This window comes from Glandiceps talaboti, chromosome 18 (assembly GCF_964340395.1).
Source record: "Glandiceps talaboti chromosome 18, keGlaTala1.1, whole genome shotgun sequence".
NCBI classification, from domain to species: domain Eukaryota; kingdom Metazoa; phylum Hemichordata; class Enteropneusta; family Spengelidae; genus Glandiceps; species Glandiceps talaboti.
Window position 1 is genome coordinate 2,935,196 of NC_135566.1, and position 20,883 is coordinate 2,956,078.

The following is a 20,883-nucleotide window of genomic DNA, read 5'->3' on the forward strand; positions in this document are numbered from 1 at the left end:
ACGGTTGCTTCGCATACAAGTGAAAGCTTCGCATGTATGAGTGTGTGTGTGTGTGTGTGTGTGTGTGTGTGTGTGTGTGTGTGTGTGTGTGTGTTTGCGTGTGTGTGTGTGTGTGTGTGTGTTTGTTTGTGTGTTTGTTTGTTTGTTTGTTTGTTTGTTTGTTTGTGTGGGGTTGGTGTAGTGTGTGGGTGCGAGATCTTTATACTATATTGCAATGATTGGCGTGTAGGTTAAATGCGTTTAACAGTATTCTGAGGTTTAATTCAAGCTCACTTTGCACTCTAAATATTGTATATGATGCATTGAACTTGAAACATCACACCCTTGTCATAACATTTGTCCTTGGCTCGTGTTCTTCTTAGAAATAAAGTTAATAGTCTCTTTTAAATATATAATGTCCAATATGTTCTAACAGAGATTGAGTTTTCTATCCCCTTGTCAGCAAACCGCTTACCCTAAGGAGAGTAATCGCTTAGTACGGAGGGAGTCAATTAGACCATATTGCAAACGCTTATCATGACAAATGAGGTTGACAAATTTATTTACGTGTTAGTATACGAAGGCTTTCACAAGACCTTCATCAGTTGGACATAGATTAAAGCACAGGCAATGTCTTATTATAGTTGTCGTGGGGGGGCATTCTCTTGTAGTATTTAAACAATAAATTTCGTATGCATAGAGTTTACTGTTTTATGACAGAACATCGCCATTTGAGGATGTCATGAATACCATACAATTACTCTTATCTGGAGCATCATCCTTAACGATGACTCTGGTCTGTGTTGTTACTCTCTATCTCATTTACAAAGTCGCATGTTGTCTTGGTTTTGATGACGTCAGAGACAAATTCACATTATTCCTGAAAGATGTCTGCAAGAATAGTTTTACCAAGGCTGCCTCTGGACAGGATCAAAATTTGTTCAAATGAACGTGCTAACACTTGAAAGCGCTCTATATATTTCAATCTAGGTTAATATAGAATAAAATGGCGTGAGAATCATGCGTTGTCCTGAAAAGCGTCAACACATATACATCAATAATACCCAGAGGATTGCTGAATTCGATTTCTTCACTTAGTTGTTATATTTATTTCTGTTATATGCAGTTGACCCAGAAGAGCATTAGTCCATTAATACAATTGAATTTCTCACTTTAATTGGACTTGATATTATTCTTGAAATATCACATTGACAACATCTTGGAAATCAACTGTCAAATTTTACACTACTTGTGACGTTGATTTGGAAGCCATAACGCGTTCCACAATGTTATGCTTCCAATTTGCATAAATCCATTCAAACATTTTGTAATACACAGAACTATGGACAATGTGGTGATATCACATTTCAAATACAAATACAGTTACATTATGATGTCAAGGCTAATGCTAACATCAAAGTGGTCGAGTTAATATATGTAGTCTTTGTGACAAGACTGAAGCTATAATATATTTGGATAAGAACAAAACATTTTCTCTGTCAGTGATCCAAATATTAGTAACGTTAAAGCACTTCACCCTGCAAATAAACTGTATTTCGGGCATCGCTGCGTCATGCTTGGTCTGTCGTTGCGCAATTATATGATATGTTTCGGCTTCTTGTGTCGCAAGGGTATTCTGCCGTACGGATTACGTGTTTGGTTCGACACGAAATGAACCTGAACTTGGCTTCATAAATATGGGATTTACAACTTCTCTCTGAAAGGATATAGATGGCGCACTTGATCAATATTTCCTTCCGCAATAAAAACCCGCTTCCGTGTGTTATGTTCCACTCTACAATATTTTATCCATAACTCCCTCTGGTTTGTACTCTAGCACATAAGCTTCTTCAATTCTGACAAATCTCACCAGTGTACATATACGGATTACATATGGTTTTGTGAACACATTTTTGTCATTTTCGAATAGTACTTTTGTCACTGATGATTTTCTGAATACCCATTTTCATCGATCCAAATATCGATGACTTTTAATCGAAGATAGCAAGTTTCAACAGACTTTCGTTAAAGGCATACAGAATATTTGCAAGGGAGCAAATGAAAATATATGCACCTGTTATGACTCCACCAAAGATGTTGATTTTCTCATTTAACAAAAGAAATTTACATGTTAAAGCTTTCCATACAAACTTACTGTATGAAATTGGTGATCACTTGATATTGAAAAGCATTTCATTCAAAGAATGTGTTTATATTAGCTAATGGTACATTCTTATCCAAAATTCGCAACTTTCTGTTTGAGAATTCTTAATCGTACTCTATATACTTATTTGACGAACTCGTGGAAAGCACACTCAAAAGTCTCATATTTAACACCTAGAGTAGAATGCCTTCGAAAGCTAATAAGTGGTAGCGTTAGCAAAACTTCGATAAGCGCGGAAAGCCCGCTCCGTCACACAAAGCTGTTCGATTGACTTTGTGTATGACAGCAACATCCACTATAAGATTCGCCAATACCAGTGTCTAGACCACGGCAAACCCAAAGAAACCTGAAATTCCACAATAAATTCTTCAAACCAACGACTCAACCTCGCAGAGGCGTACAAAAAAAAAGTTTCCCTAAAGGAATTTGAATAAGTATGTTTTAACAGAATAGAAGTGACAATAGCGGTAAACCAAGAGACTGTGTCACGAGCGTGTTTGGCACAAGGTGTCTAGCAGACGGTGTCACCATTGTGACGAACTCGTGGAAAGTACACTAGAAACTCTGATTTTGAACACCTAATAAACACTAGAATAGATTGTCTACGAAAGCTAATAAGTGGTTGCGTTAGCAAGCCTTCGATAAGCGTGAAAAACCCGCTCCGTCACACCAAGCTGTTCGATTTGACCTTGTGTATGGCAGAACATACACTATAAAATTGAATACAGACACATTAGCCAATGCCAGCGTCTGTAGACCACGGCACAACCCAAGAAACCTGAAATATCACGACCAATTCGTGAAACAAACGACTCAACCTCACAGAGGCGTACAAGAAAACGTCTCCCTAAAGGAAGAAGTGGGTTTTAACAGAAAGGAAGTGAAAAAGGCGGTAAACCAAGAAATTATGCCAAGAGCGTATTTGACACCATGTTGACTAGACGGTGTCCAGCAGGAGAGAGAGTGGCTGGGAGAACTTCAGAGTGTTGATAGCTACCTGACAATGTGACAAGACTCCTCAGCAACTGACTGCTGGCATACGAAAAATGTGCTTCGACTAATACACGGGATATCTAGACCTGAAAATCAGGGAAATGTTCGACTTTTCCTCAGTAAGGTGTTGTGATACTGAGGTCAGCGAAATAAAGGCATCCGGGGGTGTAACACACGCAATCTTTCCGCGATAAGAATATTAAAATGTAATTGTTATGTTTACAATGATATGAATTGTTATTTATCGATGAAGATATAAAATAAGCAATACCCAAGCACATAAATCAGAAGTCGTGCGTAAAATATTGTTTAGGTGTTTTGAAAGTTAAGGAATGTTGATAGCTTCAGGTAACAATTTTCAAGTTCGTGTTTGGATCAAAGCTTAATATAGTAGTTTCATTATAAATAGACGTCATCGTACCTTCACAAAAGGTTACTAGTCCAACCTAAAAAAAGATTAAATGATGTATGTGTTGGACTGAAGTGGAAGGGGGGGGGTGGGGGTGGAGCATTGAAGACAACCAACAATGGTGATCATTCCAAATAATTTAATCAACGAACAATATCAACATACGATAAAAAATAAATAAATGCAAAACTTCTGTAAAACTGTCCGATATCAATAAACTAAACTTTATTCTATGAAGAGATCGTGGTACTAGAGTGAACTCTATATCAGATAAGGCAAAAACATGTTTCATTGAATGTGAAAGAAAACCCTTTTGATTTATAAATAAATGTGGTTAAAAAGATGAGCACTGGTAACGCCAAAGAAGAAAAACTGTGTGGTTCCAATAGAACGCCCAATTTCAAAACAGGGTGGGTAGGTAGGATATTTTGGGGTCTGGTTCAGTTTGTTACAATGTATGTAGAGGTCAACAGAGATTTCTCATCGTTATGTTCTCACTTTTCGTATGATATGCAGAAGACATTGTGTGCTACACCGTATTCTGTAATGTTGTGTTGATCACAAGACAATGTCATCAAATCTCACTATTTCTCTCACGACCATGTAAAAACTTTCGATTTTTCAACATTTTTTTAGATTGGGTCGGGTTACCGGAACTAAACAATTGTTTTTGTCTTATAACTATATAAATTTCTACAAACAAAACTTTGAAAACTGCATAATAACTGTTACTTTAACGTAACTACAAATAATATAGTGCATAACTTGCACGGTTTATAAAGACGGTCTGTAATGTGGATATCTAGCTACAAATAACGTAAAATAAGGAGAGTCTTCCACGTTGTAAGTCTAGTTCACAATCTTTAAAGTTGCAAAAGCTGAGATTGTAGGCTATTTGACTTAAGTGAAAATATGTTCATAGAACCATAATTAATTAAAGTATCAAATAGTAATGTTATAATGCTTTCAATGGCACTAAAATCATATTTTGGCGTTGTTGGTACACTAGGTGCTATGATAATGGCTTTATCACATGCTAAATATGCTTCAGTAAATAGAACATAACGTTAACTACGGGTATCATTAATCTATAACAAAATGTGCACTCAGAAAACTTAGAGTGTGTCCTTTCAAATTGGATTATTTGTAACTATGACTCTATTATAATTGGCTACGTTATATTTACAGCTACATACTATTGAGTAAACCGTAAACACTGTGCCATTAATTGTATTGACACCACAAGGCATTAATCTGATCAGTAACGTGGACGTACGCATGTACAGGAAACGCCAATGGATTCCAAGACGGGTTGATATTGATAGACACCATCAATACAGACACTTCGACTTAAAACCCAGATATCATACGTAACAGGTTGGCATTGCCAGCTGCTATGTTGACTATTATCAGTGATACAGAAGAGACAGTTATGGCAGTGAGCTTCATTCAGTGACCGTGGATATCGTGACATGTCTGTGTTGACTTCATAGTACCAAGGACAGTTAGACCGTTCATTCAGAGCAGCGCCACTTCCGTACTCCAACGGACAGGGTTCAATTGGAAGTTGTTCAACGTGGTGGTGTTCACTGCCTGTAGAAAGGTTGTCTTCAGATTGATCCATCGTTGCCATGGATAAAATGACAGCCATTTCTGAAGTCGAATTCTGGTAAATTTGTGTCATCATTTTTTTTAGTTGAGATGTAGTAGGTTCAACACAGCTTAGAGTTGATTGAGTTAATGACTGTATAGTATTTATTGGAGTACCTTCAAGTTGTGCTAAAAACGTTATATTTAACGACATCATTGTTACCAAGATTTTCTGGAAAAAATAAAAGATTATGTATAATATTATATTCCTGTTTTTGTATGAAGCGTTTAGATTCTGGTAAGTTGAGCCAAAACAAATTGAATTCATTACAAAAATAAAGAGGGAGCTATGCAGTACAGTTTGCAAAAATTCCGAATTATGTAAGGATCCTCCTTTTTCATATATACCTTAAAACGGCTGGTTGTACAGTTTACAAACTACAGATTAAAGTCATTACATTTTCAAAAACCTAATGGTCGTTTGTACTTCGTGTGATATTTTTTTGAAAAAATCTATTCAACATGTACTCAGAAAACGAAAATTAGGGTGTTACGATCTTTATTGAAGGCTAACATTTTACGAAAGATAAAAAGGGGCAACAACGAGTTACGAAAACATATATACCCCCTGCCAACCCATAATTCCGTGTGGTGTTGTCCTTTGAAATACAAATGATCTACAAAAATGGTGAAACGACATTGATGTTGACAAGATTCCATATGGCGATGAAACGTTTGAGTGACTTACTGATACTCCTTTCAAATCCATGTCTTTGCCGATTACTTGGTTGAACGTTTCGTATAGAGGAATGCGCTCTTTAGTTGACAACTGGTTGGTATGTTCCTTTTAGGCTGATGACTGTAGTGTCCGGTGGACAGGTCTTATAAAGTTGTGGGAATAATCATCATGACGCGGTTAGTCAAATGAGCGCCAGAAATTATTTAAAATGATGTCATGAGATTAGGTTATTGCAATTATGAAATATTTAAGTTTTGGGGAATGGTATAAAAGTACACCTTATGGAAGATTGTCATGGAAATTCCCATTGTTTATTACGAGAAGTATGTCGTTAATGTTTATTTCTAGGTCACACAAACGTAATCATTTTTATCAACACATTGAGTTTATTCAGTTGGCCATTTATCAATTGAATACACATCAACCCTCGTACGTTCAAGAGGACAAAGAATCGTGAATCCATCAAATATGTGTTATTATTTATATATTTTTTATCATAAATGATCACAAATGAAAACTATTCTTACAATCGAATCTATTCATTCGATTTTATACAACAAACCCAACATTTCTAGTTTTCTTCAGGCGAGTGATCCTGTACACGTCATTCTGACAAAAATAAATTTGCATAATTGACGAAGATCAAATATAGGATTTGTTGATTTTATTTTGGAACGTAAATGATTCAAAACTTTGGAAAGAGGAAGACATGTAATCACCAGTACAGGCAGTTGACAATATGGTTAAATAGATAAGATAACTGAATCACGAAAAAGATACGGACAGTTTGTTCTGTGAACTTCCAAAGCTAGTTTACAAGGTTGGAAATGTAAAGTCTATCCCTTATCTGCACGTTACCTCTCTGTCCAGCTTCCCTGTTCATTGAAGCAATTGCCATAAATGCTTCACTGATTCACAGATAGTATGGTTGGGAATTTATTTGGGGATCTATTAGGGCAACCATACTGTATTTCTGATTGTATGCGTCAAGATCAATGGATGATGCACTCGTGGCGTATGGACCGTCAGATATGTTCATTCATATAGTCCCCCTCCTCCCCTCTCGGCACTGTTGAACCCACTGGGGGCTAACACAAGAAGAATAGACACTTTTGAAAAATTACATATTTTTATTTTTTAAAAGTGGAAAAATATTGAATCATCTCATTACTTCTTTAAATCACGTGTAACTGACAAAATCTATACATCAGACCCAGTACAAAATAGTAATATGTACAATTAATCAATTCTCCCAATAATTTTTTACAACATCTCTGCGTCTTATGATTGGTTACCAATCAAACAGACAACATCGGTTTGTCGATTATTCAATCAATTAATTAATTACATTTCTGACATTGAATAATTATATTTCAAACAAGTCAAAACCGACTATTCAGATATACAATATGTTAACAAATTCTGACCCAAGATACAAATATTTAGTGCATATATACAGAATAGAATGTTTGATATTTTGACGTGTTCTAAAATTAAGACCACAATTATGCAATAACAACATTCAAATTGTTAACAATTTCTCCATAAATATCAATATTGCAATTATCATCAAGTTTTACAAAATATTTTATACTACTTAACTGTATTTCCAAACGTATATTTTATGTGTGTACAAACAACCCCCCCCCCCCCCGCCCCCACTCCCCGTGAAACGAGAGACTGTTTGAAACTGTTTTGTGTTCGAAAAGAAATGCACTCGTTCTGACGAAAGGGGGCTTCACGTCGATTCAGTACATAACGTTATGTGCAAAATTCATCGAAGAAAGTACAATATACTAGTACTTCAGGATTTTCGTGATCATAAAAGCCTAAGACATACATTATAATGTTGATACTTGCATCAGAAATATTACAACTTTGTAAAATATGTAAATCCGCCAAGTCAGTACTAGATTTCCCGGCTTGCAGTACAAGTATTGTGAAAGTAATAGTGTCAAAATGTGTATTAGTTGTGCGAGTATTAATATCATTAACTTTTAATTGCATTGTCCATGGCGCCTTCTCTTATGGCAGGAGCATTAACGAAGGAATGTTTACTTCTTGTATTTCAGTATCAGCATCAGTATCAAAGTATTGCAAAAATCACAAAGCATACAGTATAGCATGGAACGTTTGCATTCTTGATAATATCAACTCCCTTAAAAAAATAAACATCTATGGAGAATAATTCATGACTAGAATATTGGACAGTGACACAATGTATTGTTGGGACTGGCAGCATGATAAACTAGTAACACAACAGTGTACAGGCACAGTCCACAAGTTAACAAGAATCTTTCCTTTAAGTTTAACACAGATGGTGATCCCAATTGTTTGTGATAAATTCATTATTTTTTATTGTCGCCTTTATTTGGTCAGATTCTACGAAGAATTTTCCCTGATCAAACAAACACGCAAAGTGGTAAATTTGAATTAGACGAGATATCGCCATTCTTGTTGAAAACTTTGCATGTACAACATTTCATTGTTATCAAACTAACCTTGTCCATAAAAATAGGTGTAAATCGGACATGTTTTACAACACTTACACACGGTATCAATATTCACTCTTATAAACATAGCTAAGCACCATGGTTTTAATTCTTGAGTACCATGTGACAACAAGTGATATGTACGAATGTTATTTCTACCAATCAAAGGCATCCACCATTTTCAGCTTCCACGTCACCACATTGTTTATGAATACGTTGAACGCCTCAATATTGTTTCTGTTTCGATTGCAGCTTTACTTTGTTAATTGCGTATTTCAGCACAGTCATACAAGAACAGAGGCCGTGTCGTTGTCATTATAGTCTTGTTTTATGCATGGCAATAATCGACTTGAAAAATCAAACCGGAAGTTACGATTTGAGATGAAAGTGGGACAGCTAATCTTATTTTATTGTCTACTATCACACGTGTACTATCTCAGCAGGACTGTCAGATGATCAACTTTGGATAGCCATGTCTAAAATCCTTCAGATCTTTTAAATAAATTAGATATTTTCAAATCCGTTCCTAGATTCCGATGGCATGGTATTTCAGACAGTGAGGCTTTCATGAGTAAAGCTTTTCCAAATACCCAAGAGCCTCGTGTTCAACCAGAAAACGTCACTTCCGCACATTTCGTGCAAGGCGACTATCGCATACTTGCACTGAGCACTTATGCAGTCAGTTGACCTGGTCACACTGTAAGCTGGCAATACACAACGGTTATCATTAAGTTGAACGTAATATTCGTGAGCACTTGATGTGTATTTTACATTATAACGCTTTGTTTGGATGCAACCTCGAATCAAAGTATCATATTAGGTGCATATTCGGCAGGCAAAGGTGCTTGTTTGTGAAGCTGTAGCGCCATTGCAACCGTCTTAACATATATTTGGACATATTCATGCATTTCTTGTGTAAATGGGTCAAACGACATGCCCTTTTTCCTGTTAGGTCTTTTGAACTTTCCAGACGAATTGAGTTCTGCACAAAGCAATCGTTCTTGGTTGATTTCGATATTAAGAAACGTCAACATTTTCCTAAGTTGATTGTTGAGATCAGTCATTAAGTCTTCATAGTGTATCACAAGTACCTTAGGGCAGTGTTGGAGCCACATTAACGCGGTATTTGTCCAACTTCGGGATTTACCCATCACGAAGTCGTTCCACTCTACAAAGAAAAATGTGGGTATACGAGTTTAATACAAATCGTTGAACAAATGTACACAGTAAACTTCCTCTTATTCGTTCTGTGATGAATCTGTATAGAAAATAGACATATTGTATGACAAAAAAACACTAAAGACACAGACGAAGCTAAGGTACACAACAAGCCAAGCCAATAATTAGGATATCAGCTTATTCTGCTAAATTTCCACTCGGCGTGTACAGGTTCATGAGATATCAAGATGTCATACTACACTGGGGCTTTATTTCGGTCGTTTATTTCTAAAAACATATTTTATGCTACATTCCAAGGGATTTCCTTACGAAAAATCATAGTTAACTGAGAACGCAAAGACCCTGTCAAAATTGCTGAAAATCCTTGAAGAACTTAATAATATGTTGCACACACAACAAAACACTAGTCTATGCATGACGACACACACTGTGAATTGACATTTCTCTACGGTCAACATGATACCCTTTGTGAGTCTATACAATGACATGATTAATGTATTCTGTGCACCAAATAAGCATTATGCAGACCGTAAAAATTCACCTACCAGTGCCTTTGGTGTACCTATCTTCGGTAGCATAACCCGTGTGACCTCCAAATTTTCTATTGTGTTCAGCTATCATAGCCTTGTAAGGGTTTCGTATAACAACTATTGCTGCCTCGTATTCTTTTATAAGTTCTTCACTGAAGTCGTGTGTTTTCACAACAACCGTGTTTCGTTTCTTCCAGTGTTCCCTTTCTCCTTTGAAACCTGTGTATGACAAACGAGAGAGAATGGAAACGTTGCCAAACTATAAGAAACCAGACAATTTTTTCCAAGATGTTTTTCTTGTAATCGCATACCAATTTTTTTCTGTGGGTTATATGCTATTATGTTGTAACAAAAAAGCACTATAGATTTGCATTCGCTGATAGTGATAACCAACTACTACGACTAACTTGCAGATTTTGTTTTGTGCATTTTACGTACACACAGGCAATTTTTGTCATGTGTTCAGTTTTGGTGGACGGTTCAGCAATAAAATAGACACACAAGAAACCGTAGCACACAAAAAAATTGATACGGTTAAATTGTATAATGGAAAATAGATATTACGAAGTTTGTTGTTACCTTTTTTGAATAATTCTCCATCAGTATAGAAACTACCAGTGTAAATTCCAGTGCTACGTTCTATCAGGTGTCTCACCCATGTATTACCAGATCCCGGAAAGCTAGCTAGCGCCACCAACGGCATAGATCCCTCACGTTTCAGAGTGGAATTTAAACATCTGGGATCTGTAACGTAAAATGCGAAACCCAACAGCCAACGAGTTAAAAAAAGTATGGGGTTTTACATCAAAATGTTTTGCCTGCTTTCAACTAAAAAGACGAAGTAAAACAGCAATTTGCATGATTTTCACGTCAGCGAAAATACGTCGAAACAAGCATGACAGACGTTCTTATAATTCTTCTATTCCCGTTGACATCAAAAATTGCTTTTCGTAAACTTTTAAGAACATCTGACGTCTCTCTAGACTGATATTTTGAAAATTACTCTAAATGCCATATTTGTAAAAAAAAATCCTGAAATATTTCGAAGGTAATAAGACAAATCGTGGAGTCGTCAGAATATAAAACGGCCTACAACGGCAACACAACTATATCCAACCGGTTACACCAAACGTGTTTGTCGTTTCATGACTGCAGTGCAGTCGCAACAAAATTGGGAAAATTTCAGGCAAATGACATCAGTCGAATTACCGTGGTACGCGGCAATTTTGGTTATCTGTAATTTTGACCGTTAATAAAAAGGGAACTGTCTACATTTCTATTGACAATGTTACACTGAAAACATATTCTACCATCCGCTTTTACTTGAATCGCAAAGCACTTTTCTTTGGTAAATGACCATAAACAAGCAAACACATTACCGTCTGCTGAGGTAGTATAAACTGATGCATAGCCACGTCCACCACAGTAATGACCTTCGAACCCTGCACAAGGCGTGATGCACTGACTGTTGTTCACCGCACTGTGATAATCAAAATTGGTTTCCAGATGACCACAATGACATTCAGTACCACTACGTAACGCTGCTATAGAGTATTGCTAAGATATAAAGGAAAAAATACGTTATTTTAGAGATAATGTGTTGATTTTAAAGTAAAACCATACAAACTTGAACGAGACAAACTCTTGTAGGAAGAAGCGCCCTCATGGTTGTAGGGTAGTTTATGATAATGTTTTGCTCGTTTCGAATTCAGTGTAGAAAACATTATACTATAATTATTGTCAACTCTCGCATATACATGTAACATATACATGATTCAATTATAGACCGGTATGTTGAGGGTCTATGACTCAATAGAGTACATTTTTTTCAGTTTAAGAAAAACAACAACAAAATCGATAATTTGCCATTGATTTCTTTATACATTAATTTTTCACTGTAATACTGTCTGTTGATAGTTGTGTCCGAGCAGTAAGCACTAAACATACTTCAACACCAAATAAACACGCATTAGCATACTGACCCTACATGTCTATGATTCCACATTATACCTAGTCTGTATGTGAATACATGTTTATTTGCTGTGATAATATCCTGGAGGACAAGATGGTAGGTAAACTATATGAGTGAAACCCATACCTTTGTAAATTATAAATGTAAGGTGTGAAGTACTTTCAATTAGATAAAAGGGAATAGAAGAAAGACCATGGGGTCTTTATTCAGTCAATAATGGGAGTAAATATTCAATCGGAAGAAAAGAGTAGTCAGGGAATGAAAACAAACTGTAAAAAACCCATTGTAACAAATCAAATCAAATCAGATCAGATCAAATCATCACTAACGTGATCACTTCACCCTGTGAGAAAACCTATCAAGCGTCTGAACTTTAACCCTCTCAGCTAAAGTAAAATGCCGTAGTTTCCAATGTAATTTTACCCTTGAATTGCATTCCTTTATATGTTAGAAATACTGTAGGTATATAGGTCGTCTCCAGCTCCTAAGGTACTGGGAGTCTGAAATTGAAAGATTAGTTGCTATTTGCAGTCCTGTAACCATAAACCATGGGAGTATGCTCGTGATTACAGGTGTACACACAGTGATGAATCTGTCTATTTTATCTATGCAGTTTAGAGGAGCCTACATAACTCGATTTTTTTCTTACCGCACGTAAGCAAAGACCTTTACAGCTCAGTATGGTCATCGTGTCTTCAGTATATATACTGCCAGATTGAAATATATCACCGTCTCTTGCAGTTGGCACGCAACCTTTGTAATCCTCAATCGTGCCTTGGAGAAATTTGTCAGCTGAAAAATACAAAGTACAAAGTGTGTACACCGAAACAAAGGCTGTATTAGAAATCAAAGGAATTGGTTTGGACACAAGTGATCAATGGTCTGATTTTGTTCATCACTAATCATGTAATCACATATGTCAGACATATTTGTTACTCAATGTGTATTTCTTTACTCAAGAAATGTTATGTTTATACGACATATACATTGTACATCAGTAAATATATGTAAAGGGAAGGAATGTCAACAATAACGCTAATGTTCTCTGAACAATCACATCCTGACAACGTTTTAGTATGTTAGTACATTTTGTAATTGTGTTTACTATACATCATTAATACGCTTTTAACATCATACGGCACGACCTAAGATAAACCTCAGACGTCCCTATAAATTATAATGTTCTGAGGGTTTAATACCAGAGATTGGGGCGACCGACAACTATACATGTTCTACTATTTGGGAAACGATAACGCCCCCTTGTGGCCAGCTTTGATTTACTTGTATTAAATAACGTAATCTTTTACTTTATATGTGCATTATTATCGTAATACTCGATGTCGAATGCCTGAAAAATATCGTACGGTTGTGAGTTTGTTTTGAAGTTTAGTCACGTCTGCATGCACGCAGATAGTCCTAACAAACAGTGAAGAGGCGACCAGCTGCAATGATTTGATATCAAATTGTACACCGAGAGCTATTCAGACACTATCTTATTTCGACATCTGTGGACTGCAAATGCACAATTAAACTCATTTGCATATCTAAAAGCAGACAACGCGTCAAATGTTCTCATTCACTTTATTAGGTGATAAAACAGTAAAATCTACAGCGTTTTATTTGAGAAATCACATCCGTGTATGGTACTGGTGCGCCGGTAAAAAGCTATAGCTATCGTCTGGCCTCCAAAAACGCTACCGTATTATCAGCTTGAATGTACTTTCCGATTCATGACATGCTTTACATCATAACGAAATGGGTATAAAAATATGAAACCGCAACTCGATTAAAAAATCTAAAATGCTTTCAAAAAGACGTCCAATTGTTACTTTGTCTGTGGTGTCGTCAATAGCCTAGCCTTACAGCAAGATTGACACGTTGACTTCACCTTTTAAATAATGACAATTGAAACTAATTATAGAATGTTCAAAAACCATTATCATTCTACAAGGGAGGTTTCCAAACTCGGAGCGACTCCTGCCCAACCAAAATTGCTTGATGTATAAAACAGTGTGGATAAGGTGGTTCTCGATTTACCCCGTTTCCCTCACTTTCTCTTTACTGTAGTCTCTATTACTACATCTCAGACATTATATAGCAAATGTGATATCCGACAAGGGGTCAAGATATGACCCCCTTGTCTCTATTCTGTCAATGCAAAGAATCTGGAATTGAATGATCTGCATTTAGAGTGTTTCCTACAGTAATTTACGTTGGGAAATATATACAGGGACTGTAAACTTCCCAGTGGTACATACAGTCTCTTATTATCGTGCAAAACAAATAACAATAGATTTTGAATAGCATTTCCAAAAATATAGGCTTTCTTGAAAACACTTACTTTCGCCTTCGTCTTTACTCTGAAGGAAATCAGGAATTGGAGCCGGTTGTTTCTCAACTTTGTAAACTGACAAATATAGGGGTCCTCCACATATATCTTGTTTATTACCAGTGCACGTCATGTTACAACCAGTCGCTGTTAAAGCTGACGTCCTCAGCGCATTTGAACACCAGCACTCCATTGAAAACTGCAAACCGGCATACGCGTAACCCCTGCGTAATACAACTTCAGTTAGTTGAATAAGGGACTGACATGAATGTATGCAATTTGAAATAATAAATCAGTCACAAAAATGGAATTACTTTCACTCGGTAACTTCGCGTAAATAAAGTAACTACAGGTAATAAATACATATATTGAAGTGCGAATAAAAAAAATAAGCATGTGTGTACGCGTGCGTGCGCGCGTGTGTGCGTGCGTATCTGTGTGCATGTAGTTGCATATAGTTATATATAATATAGTCGTATATATTTTACTTTCAACAAGCTAGTCAAAATGGTTGAGTAGGCCTAAATCCCTTATTGTTTTCGCTAATTACCGGAAATGAACACAAAGTGTATGAATGGACTGGTATTATATGAGTTGACATTATTCACCTTTATTGCGTACGATATTTCGTGCAGTGTTCAAGGAAATCATTGTTTACAGCAGCTCGAATCATTTAGGTCTGATTGATGTTATGAAGAACGGAGTATGATGAATTGCATATCCATTTCCTATTTGTTACTGTACCCTAAGGTTTGGAAATACCTACAATGTATACCTACAATGTATGTATAACTCAACTCAAATGAACATATGGTCGACAAAAAAACATCACTTGTCTTGGTATGTACATTTACAGATAATGTACATTGTAGTATCTCAAAGAGGGACCTGTATTGTAATATTATACGACTGTTTTTATAGCAATGATGAAAGGCCTTAGTTGAAATCTGTGATCAGAATTGCCACTAGTATATAAATGTTGAGACCAAATGTCAAGTCAGAGGGACTGTGGTCAAGTGTACATTTTCGCATGCTTACATAAATTGGTCGTCTCTACGTACGAACGTCGTACCTTTAATAGTCACCACATTTCAACACAAGGTTGACGGACGATATTGGTTATGATAGTAGTATAACATCAGTGTTTTACTAGAGCTTCACTTGCCCCAGGCTAATATATCAAATGAGATATATCGATCTTACATCTAAAATTAGTTCAGCTTTTCAAGCACACACTGCTGTGAATCGGCCATATGTTGCGTTGTTACTTATATTGCACATATATGGTGCACCTTTTGTTAAAAATCACCCGTTTCCGTCATTTTCTGGGGCGACCGCAGGCTCAACCGATTTATTTTACGAATTCTATATTTAAATATATAAGCGACAAATATACCATTGTACTTTTTCCGATTTGTTCCTTGATTAAAATTATACGGCCAATAGTGAATTGTAATATTTGGAGGTGTCATTGAACTGGTGACTTGCATTCATTTGTAAAACAACAAACATCGAAAGGCGGACCGCAGGCTCAACCGATTTATCTTACAAATTCTATATTTAAATATAAGCGACAAATATACCTTGTACTTTTTCCGATTTGTTCCTTGATTAAAAATTATACGGCCAATAGTGAATTTTAATATATGGAGGTGTCGGTCATTGAACTGGTGACTTGCATTCATTTGTAAAACAACAAACATCGAAATTTAAAGACGGTGTTGAAAACGTAGTTCGTATTACTAATGGGCGATCAATAATGGCCAAGACGGTCGAACAAGATTATGAAGTCGTCTGCACGAATAAGCCGCTATGTGACCTCAAAACCTGCTAACCATGTGCCATTTTCTGTGTCAACTACGCTTGTTACAGTTAAACCAGTCTATTTGTTTTAGAATTCAACGATTATGAAAACAACCCTCTTTTCCAAGAAGGCATAAAGGGGATATTTATACAACTATATATTTCAATGTGAATAAAAATTAATCGACTTTCTAAAATATGGATAATGGTGAAACCGAAACCCTTAGCGGTTATTACTTTAGGCATACATACAGAGATAGGCAAACACAGATAGTATACTTTGATAATGTATTTCATATAAACTTCAGGATCTACAAGATAACGTCAACTCACGTATATTGAATAAAATGTGTGCTCTTGTTTGTATGTATGTATGTATGTATGTATGTATGTATGTATGTATGTATGTATGTATGTATGTATGTATGTATGTATGTGTGTATGTACGTACGTACGTACCTACCTACCTACCTATCTATCTATCTATATATCTATATATTATATATATTGCATTGGGCAGTGTATCTTTACATTGTACTCATTTATCGTACATTGTATATTCGTCAACTCATTGCATCGTACACTGGATACATACCATTATATTTTACAATATGTAACTCATTATATTGTACACCAGATACATTATAACTCAATACATTGTACAGTGTAGATACATTGTAACTCATTATATCATACATTGTAGATACACTGTAACTCATATCATACATTGTAGATACACTGTAGCCAATTACATCATACATTGTAGATACACTGTAACTCATATGCATTGTATATACACAAAAACCCTTTACATCATGCATTGTAGATACACTGTAACTCATAAACACTATATACACAGTAACTCATGATATCATATATTGTATATACACTAACTCAATACATCATTCAATGTATATACACTAACTCATATCGTACATTGTATATACACTGTAACTCACTACATCGTTCAATTATATACACTGTAACTCATGACATATCGTACAGTGTGTATACACTGTAACTCACGATATCATATATTGTATATACACTGTAACTCATGACATATCGTAGTGTATATACACTGTAACTCACGATACCATATATTGTATATTTGCATATACACTGTAACTCATTACATCGTTCAATGTATATACACTGTGCTCATTTTATCATACAGTGTACATACACTAACTCATTACAATTGTTCAATGTGTGTAAACATGTTTGAACATTTTTGTCACTACTTATTACAGCCCTGTGAATATACACACGAAAGTATACATATGCATTCCTACTTACTTTCTATCACAATGTTTGACACATGCAGCAATCGTCATCATCTTTGGATCATGCCACATGGTACCCTGTAACGTCCTTTTAGTAGGCTCCCTATGGTCGTCATAGCAGCCTTTGTAAACAACTAGTAAAAAATTAAGAAAAGAAAGAAAGAAAAATACCGCTATTAATTGAGATTTTATACGATCTCAGGACTCTATCTTTGCTATCACATTTAATCATTACCCTTTAATAATTCACATGTAATTTTTCAAGTGTGTTATTCCTCTGAAGGTTACTATTGATTACATGACGCAATTAGTTTATTGCATTCATTATCTGGAAATGGTAAGTCGTTCTGTTTATATGTAGGTTGCTGGGCTGGTCGATTGAAAATGGAAAATAAACGTAGAAGAACCACTTCAACACAGGCATCAGTATTCCAAGGTCAAATGCTGATTTAAATTACATAACACGATGCATGGCAAAATTACGATTAGTTATCTTAATACAAGCCTATCACTTTAATATTTTATTTAATGTATCTGTGATAGACGACAACGTTATTGCTTCGTCATGTATAACTCTACTGTAAACACCATTTCCTTGGAAATCAAACTTATGATATCATGGAACATTGTAAATGTAGTTATATGATGATGTGTTCATAATCAAACACAACACAAATAGTAATATAATCGTACGCCAATGCACGCTTCCTCTCCGCATATTTTCAGAGAGAGAGAGAGAGAGGGGGAGAGAGAGAGAGAGAGAGAGAGAGAGAGAGAGAGAGAGAGAGAGAGAGAGAGAGAGAGAGAGAGAGAGAGAGAGAGAGAGAGTTATTCTATATTAGGCAGGCAGGCAGGCAGACAGACAGACAGACAGACAGACAGACAGAGAGACAGAGACAGAGACAGAGACAGAGACAGAGACAACAACAGCTAAAGACATGGCGGAAAGTTGAGAGAGCCAAAGGCCCTGGCACACGTACATGGAGAAAGGGTGAGTGTGTCTGTTGTGCGATAAACCATTTGCATACACTGATACTTTTACATGAGATGTACACTATCAGTCGATTAGCAATTGAATAGCAGAAGAGGAGATAAACAAGAGGTTGTAGCAAATATGAATTTAGTGTGATGACGTCCGTTGGTTTATTCTATCAAGGTCATAAAATGGCCGCAAATTACTACCAATCATGACGTTAAAACTACACTTCTCTCAAATATACCTGTGGGTGCTGCAAACAAAAAACATCTACTAAACCTTACATTTTTTAAGGAAACCGTTTTGATAACAGATGTACACACGCACGCGCTTACGTGCTCACTCACACACGCACGCACACATGTATGTATGTATGTATGTATGTATGTATGTATGTATGTATGTACATATGCATGCATGCATGCATGCCTGCCTGTCTGTCTGTCTGTCTGTCTGTCTGTCTGTCTGTCTGTCTGTCTGTCTGTCTGTCTGTCTGTCTGTCTGTCTGTCTGTCTGTCTGTCTGTCTGCCTGCCTGCCTGCCTGCCTGCCTGCCTGCCTGCATGCATGCATGCATGCATGCATGCATGCATGCATGTTTGTATGTATGTATGTATGTATGTATGTATGTATGTATGTATGTATGTATGTAAGTATGTATGTATGTATGTATGTATGTATGTATGTATGTATGTATGTATGTATGTATGTTCAATTCAAATCACTTGTAATTTCCTGCAATTTCAAATAAATCGGAGTTCGAGGACAACCATTTTCGGTAACATCTACATTGAATGTTGGTGAACATGTCAGGGCGTGCGTAGGAGTCATTAAACATTAATTCAATGTAAGTAGTCGAGCCAATAACATTTTAATAACTCCGTCCTTGAATATCTTGAATATCTTATGAAACTAGCTCCTAATTACTCGCAATGATTATGGCTTCATTTTTACTCTAAATGTCAGTTTCTACTCTTAAAATAGGTTATCGGGATTATATAATCACCATCATTTATGGACGAGCTCGTTGTAGGATATCAGCTAAATATCTGATCGATAGACTCTAAGAAAGGTGTTAGAATTCGCCATCAATAATTAGCGAACTGTCACAATAAACGCATTGACTAAAGCGCTCAATTTTCTGTCTTATAAATTGAAGAATCTAACAAAACACACACTGGAACGCTCCAGTTTCTGTCTAAAGTACATTTACATTGAATGCAATACACATGATGAAGGAATCAAACCAATATTCGCTAAATGTCACATCAACCCTCTCTAAAGATTAAACTTTTTTATTCGTTCTGTTGCCATGGCAACATCTATGATAACATCTACCTACAGTGACATCTTAAGGGCTCACCGTTAAAGTCCATTTGGTCGCAATAGTCCTTTTGATGCTTTAAATTTACTTCTTGTTCTAAGCGTCATATAATTATATTACCTAATAAATTCACTCTCTTAGCTTGATGCTTTTTTCTGAACCACTTAAATTCTTACAAAACGTCTTTAAGGTAGGACAAAAAGGACAATTATCATTATCTCCCGTATTGATGACGTGATTTCGAAAAACATCAGCGATCTAATGAGTATGTTGCTATGTACGGTTTGTGTATAAGATTCAGGCGTCTTAATTGTTTAGGTTGTCTTCAGCGGATGCCTTAATGGTGAAAACACAGGCTCCTTTGCGGCAATAAAGTTAAAACGGTAACCCTATAACATGTTAGTGAATCGAAGCGTGTCGATTCGTCGTGTGGGAGCTTGAGTAGTCGTGTTGTGTTATTTTCGAAGAGTTGGACAAAGCAAGGGATTTCCTTTAAAGCAGTAATGTGAAGCAAACAAAGCAACCTGTACTGGAAATATTAATCAACAATTCTCAAACAAAGTGCATATTTTTATACATTACGTGTATGTTGACTCGTTTCAAGAACCACAGCCAGAAGTAATATTTAAAGACTGTACGTGCACTAAGAGAGAGAACGAAACCTTGACAAATATATTCCTAGGGGGAAAATCAAGAAAAAATACTTGGTCTATTTATAACATTATATTTATTTGATGAACGACTTCTGATTTCACAGATTTCGAATAAATGCCCACGGACTTGTTGATGCACAGACTGGTATCCATTTAGGTCTATTCATATTTGATTTGATATATTATCCTCAAAATACTACTAACATGCCTGATGTACCACCCTTGCATGTAACACAACGGTTCTTTTATTATATTTTGGTCAGTAAACAAGTACACGCTCATACATTTTGGGTTTTGCTCATGTCGGTAAATTAAATATTTATGGTCAGTATGGTTGTTACAGTTGTGGTCGATACAGCTGTATAGGATATGCGAAAGGGGCGTAGAATAGGTGTACATTGGAATCTACACGGCCCACTTAATATATGTGTATGTAAGCGCTTTCTATGTATTATAGGGCTGTCCAA

At 36.1% G+C, this 20,883-nt stretch overlaps 2 protein-coding genes across 2 annotated transcripts in view; both read right to left on the reverse strand.

The window, feature by feature from the left end:
- Positions 1-4,803: 4,803 nt before the first annotated feature.
- On the reverse strand, positions 4,804-5,196 carry LOC144449239 (interleukin 17-like protein). The gene has a single exon (XM_078139750.1). It carries the CDS (start codon positions 5,194-5,196, stop codon positions 4,804-4,806), a length of 393 nt encoding a protein of 130 aa, XP_077995876.1.
- Positions 5,197-7,555: 2,359 nt separating this feature from the next.
- LOC144449176 (sialate:O-sulfotransferase 2-like) overlaps positions 7,556-20,883 on the reverse strand; it is a 37,059-nt gene continuing 23,731 nt past the window's right edge. Inside the window, exons 3-9 of the mRNA XM_078139676.1 lie at positions 17,479-17,599; positions 14,389-14,600; positions 12,697-12,839; positions 11,455-11,632; positions 10,655-10,819; positions 10,091-10,294; positions 7,556-9,534 (exon numbers count right to left, since the gene is read on the reverse strand). Coding sequence (XP_077995802.1) covers positions 9,170-9,534; positions 10,091-10,294; positions 10,655-10,819; positions 11,455-11,632; positions 12,697-12,839; positions 14,389-14,600; positions 17,479-17,599 — 1,388 coding nt within the window. The 3' untranslated portion in view covers positions 7,556-9,169. The remainder of the gene's footprint in view (positions 9,535-10,090; positions 10,295-10,654; positions 10,820-11,454; positions 11,633-12,696; positions 12,840-14,388; positions 14,601-17,478; positions 17,600-20,883) is intronic.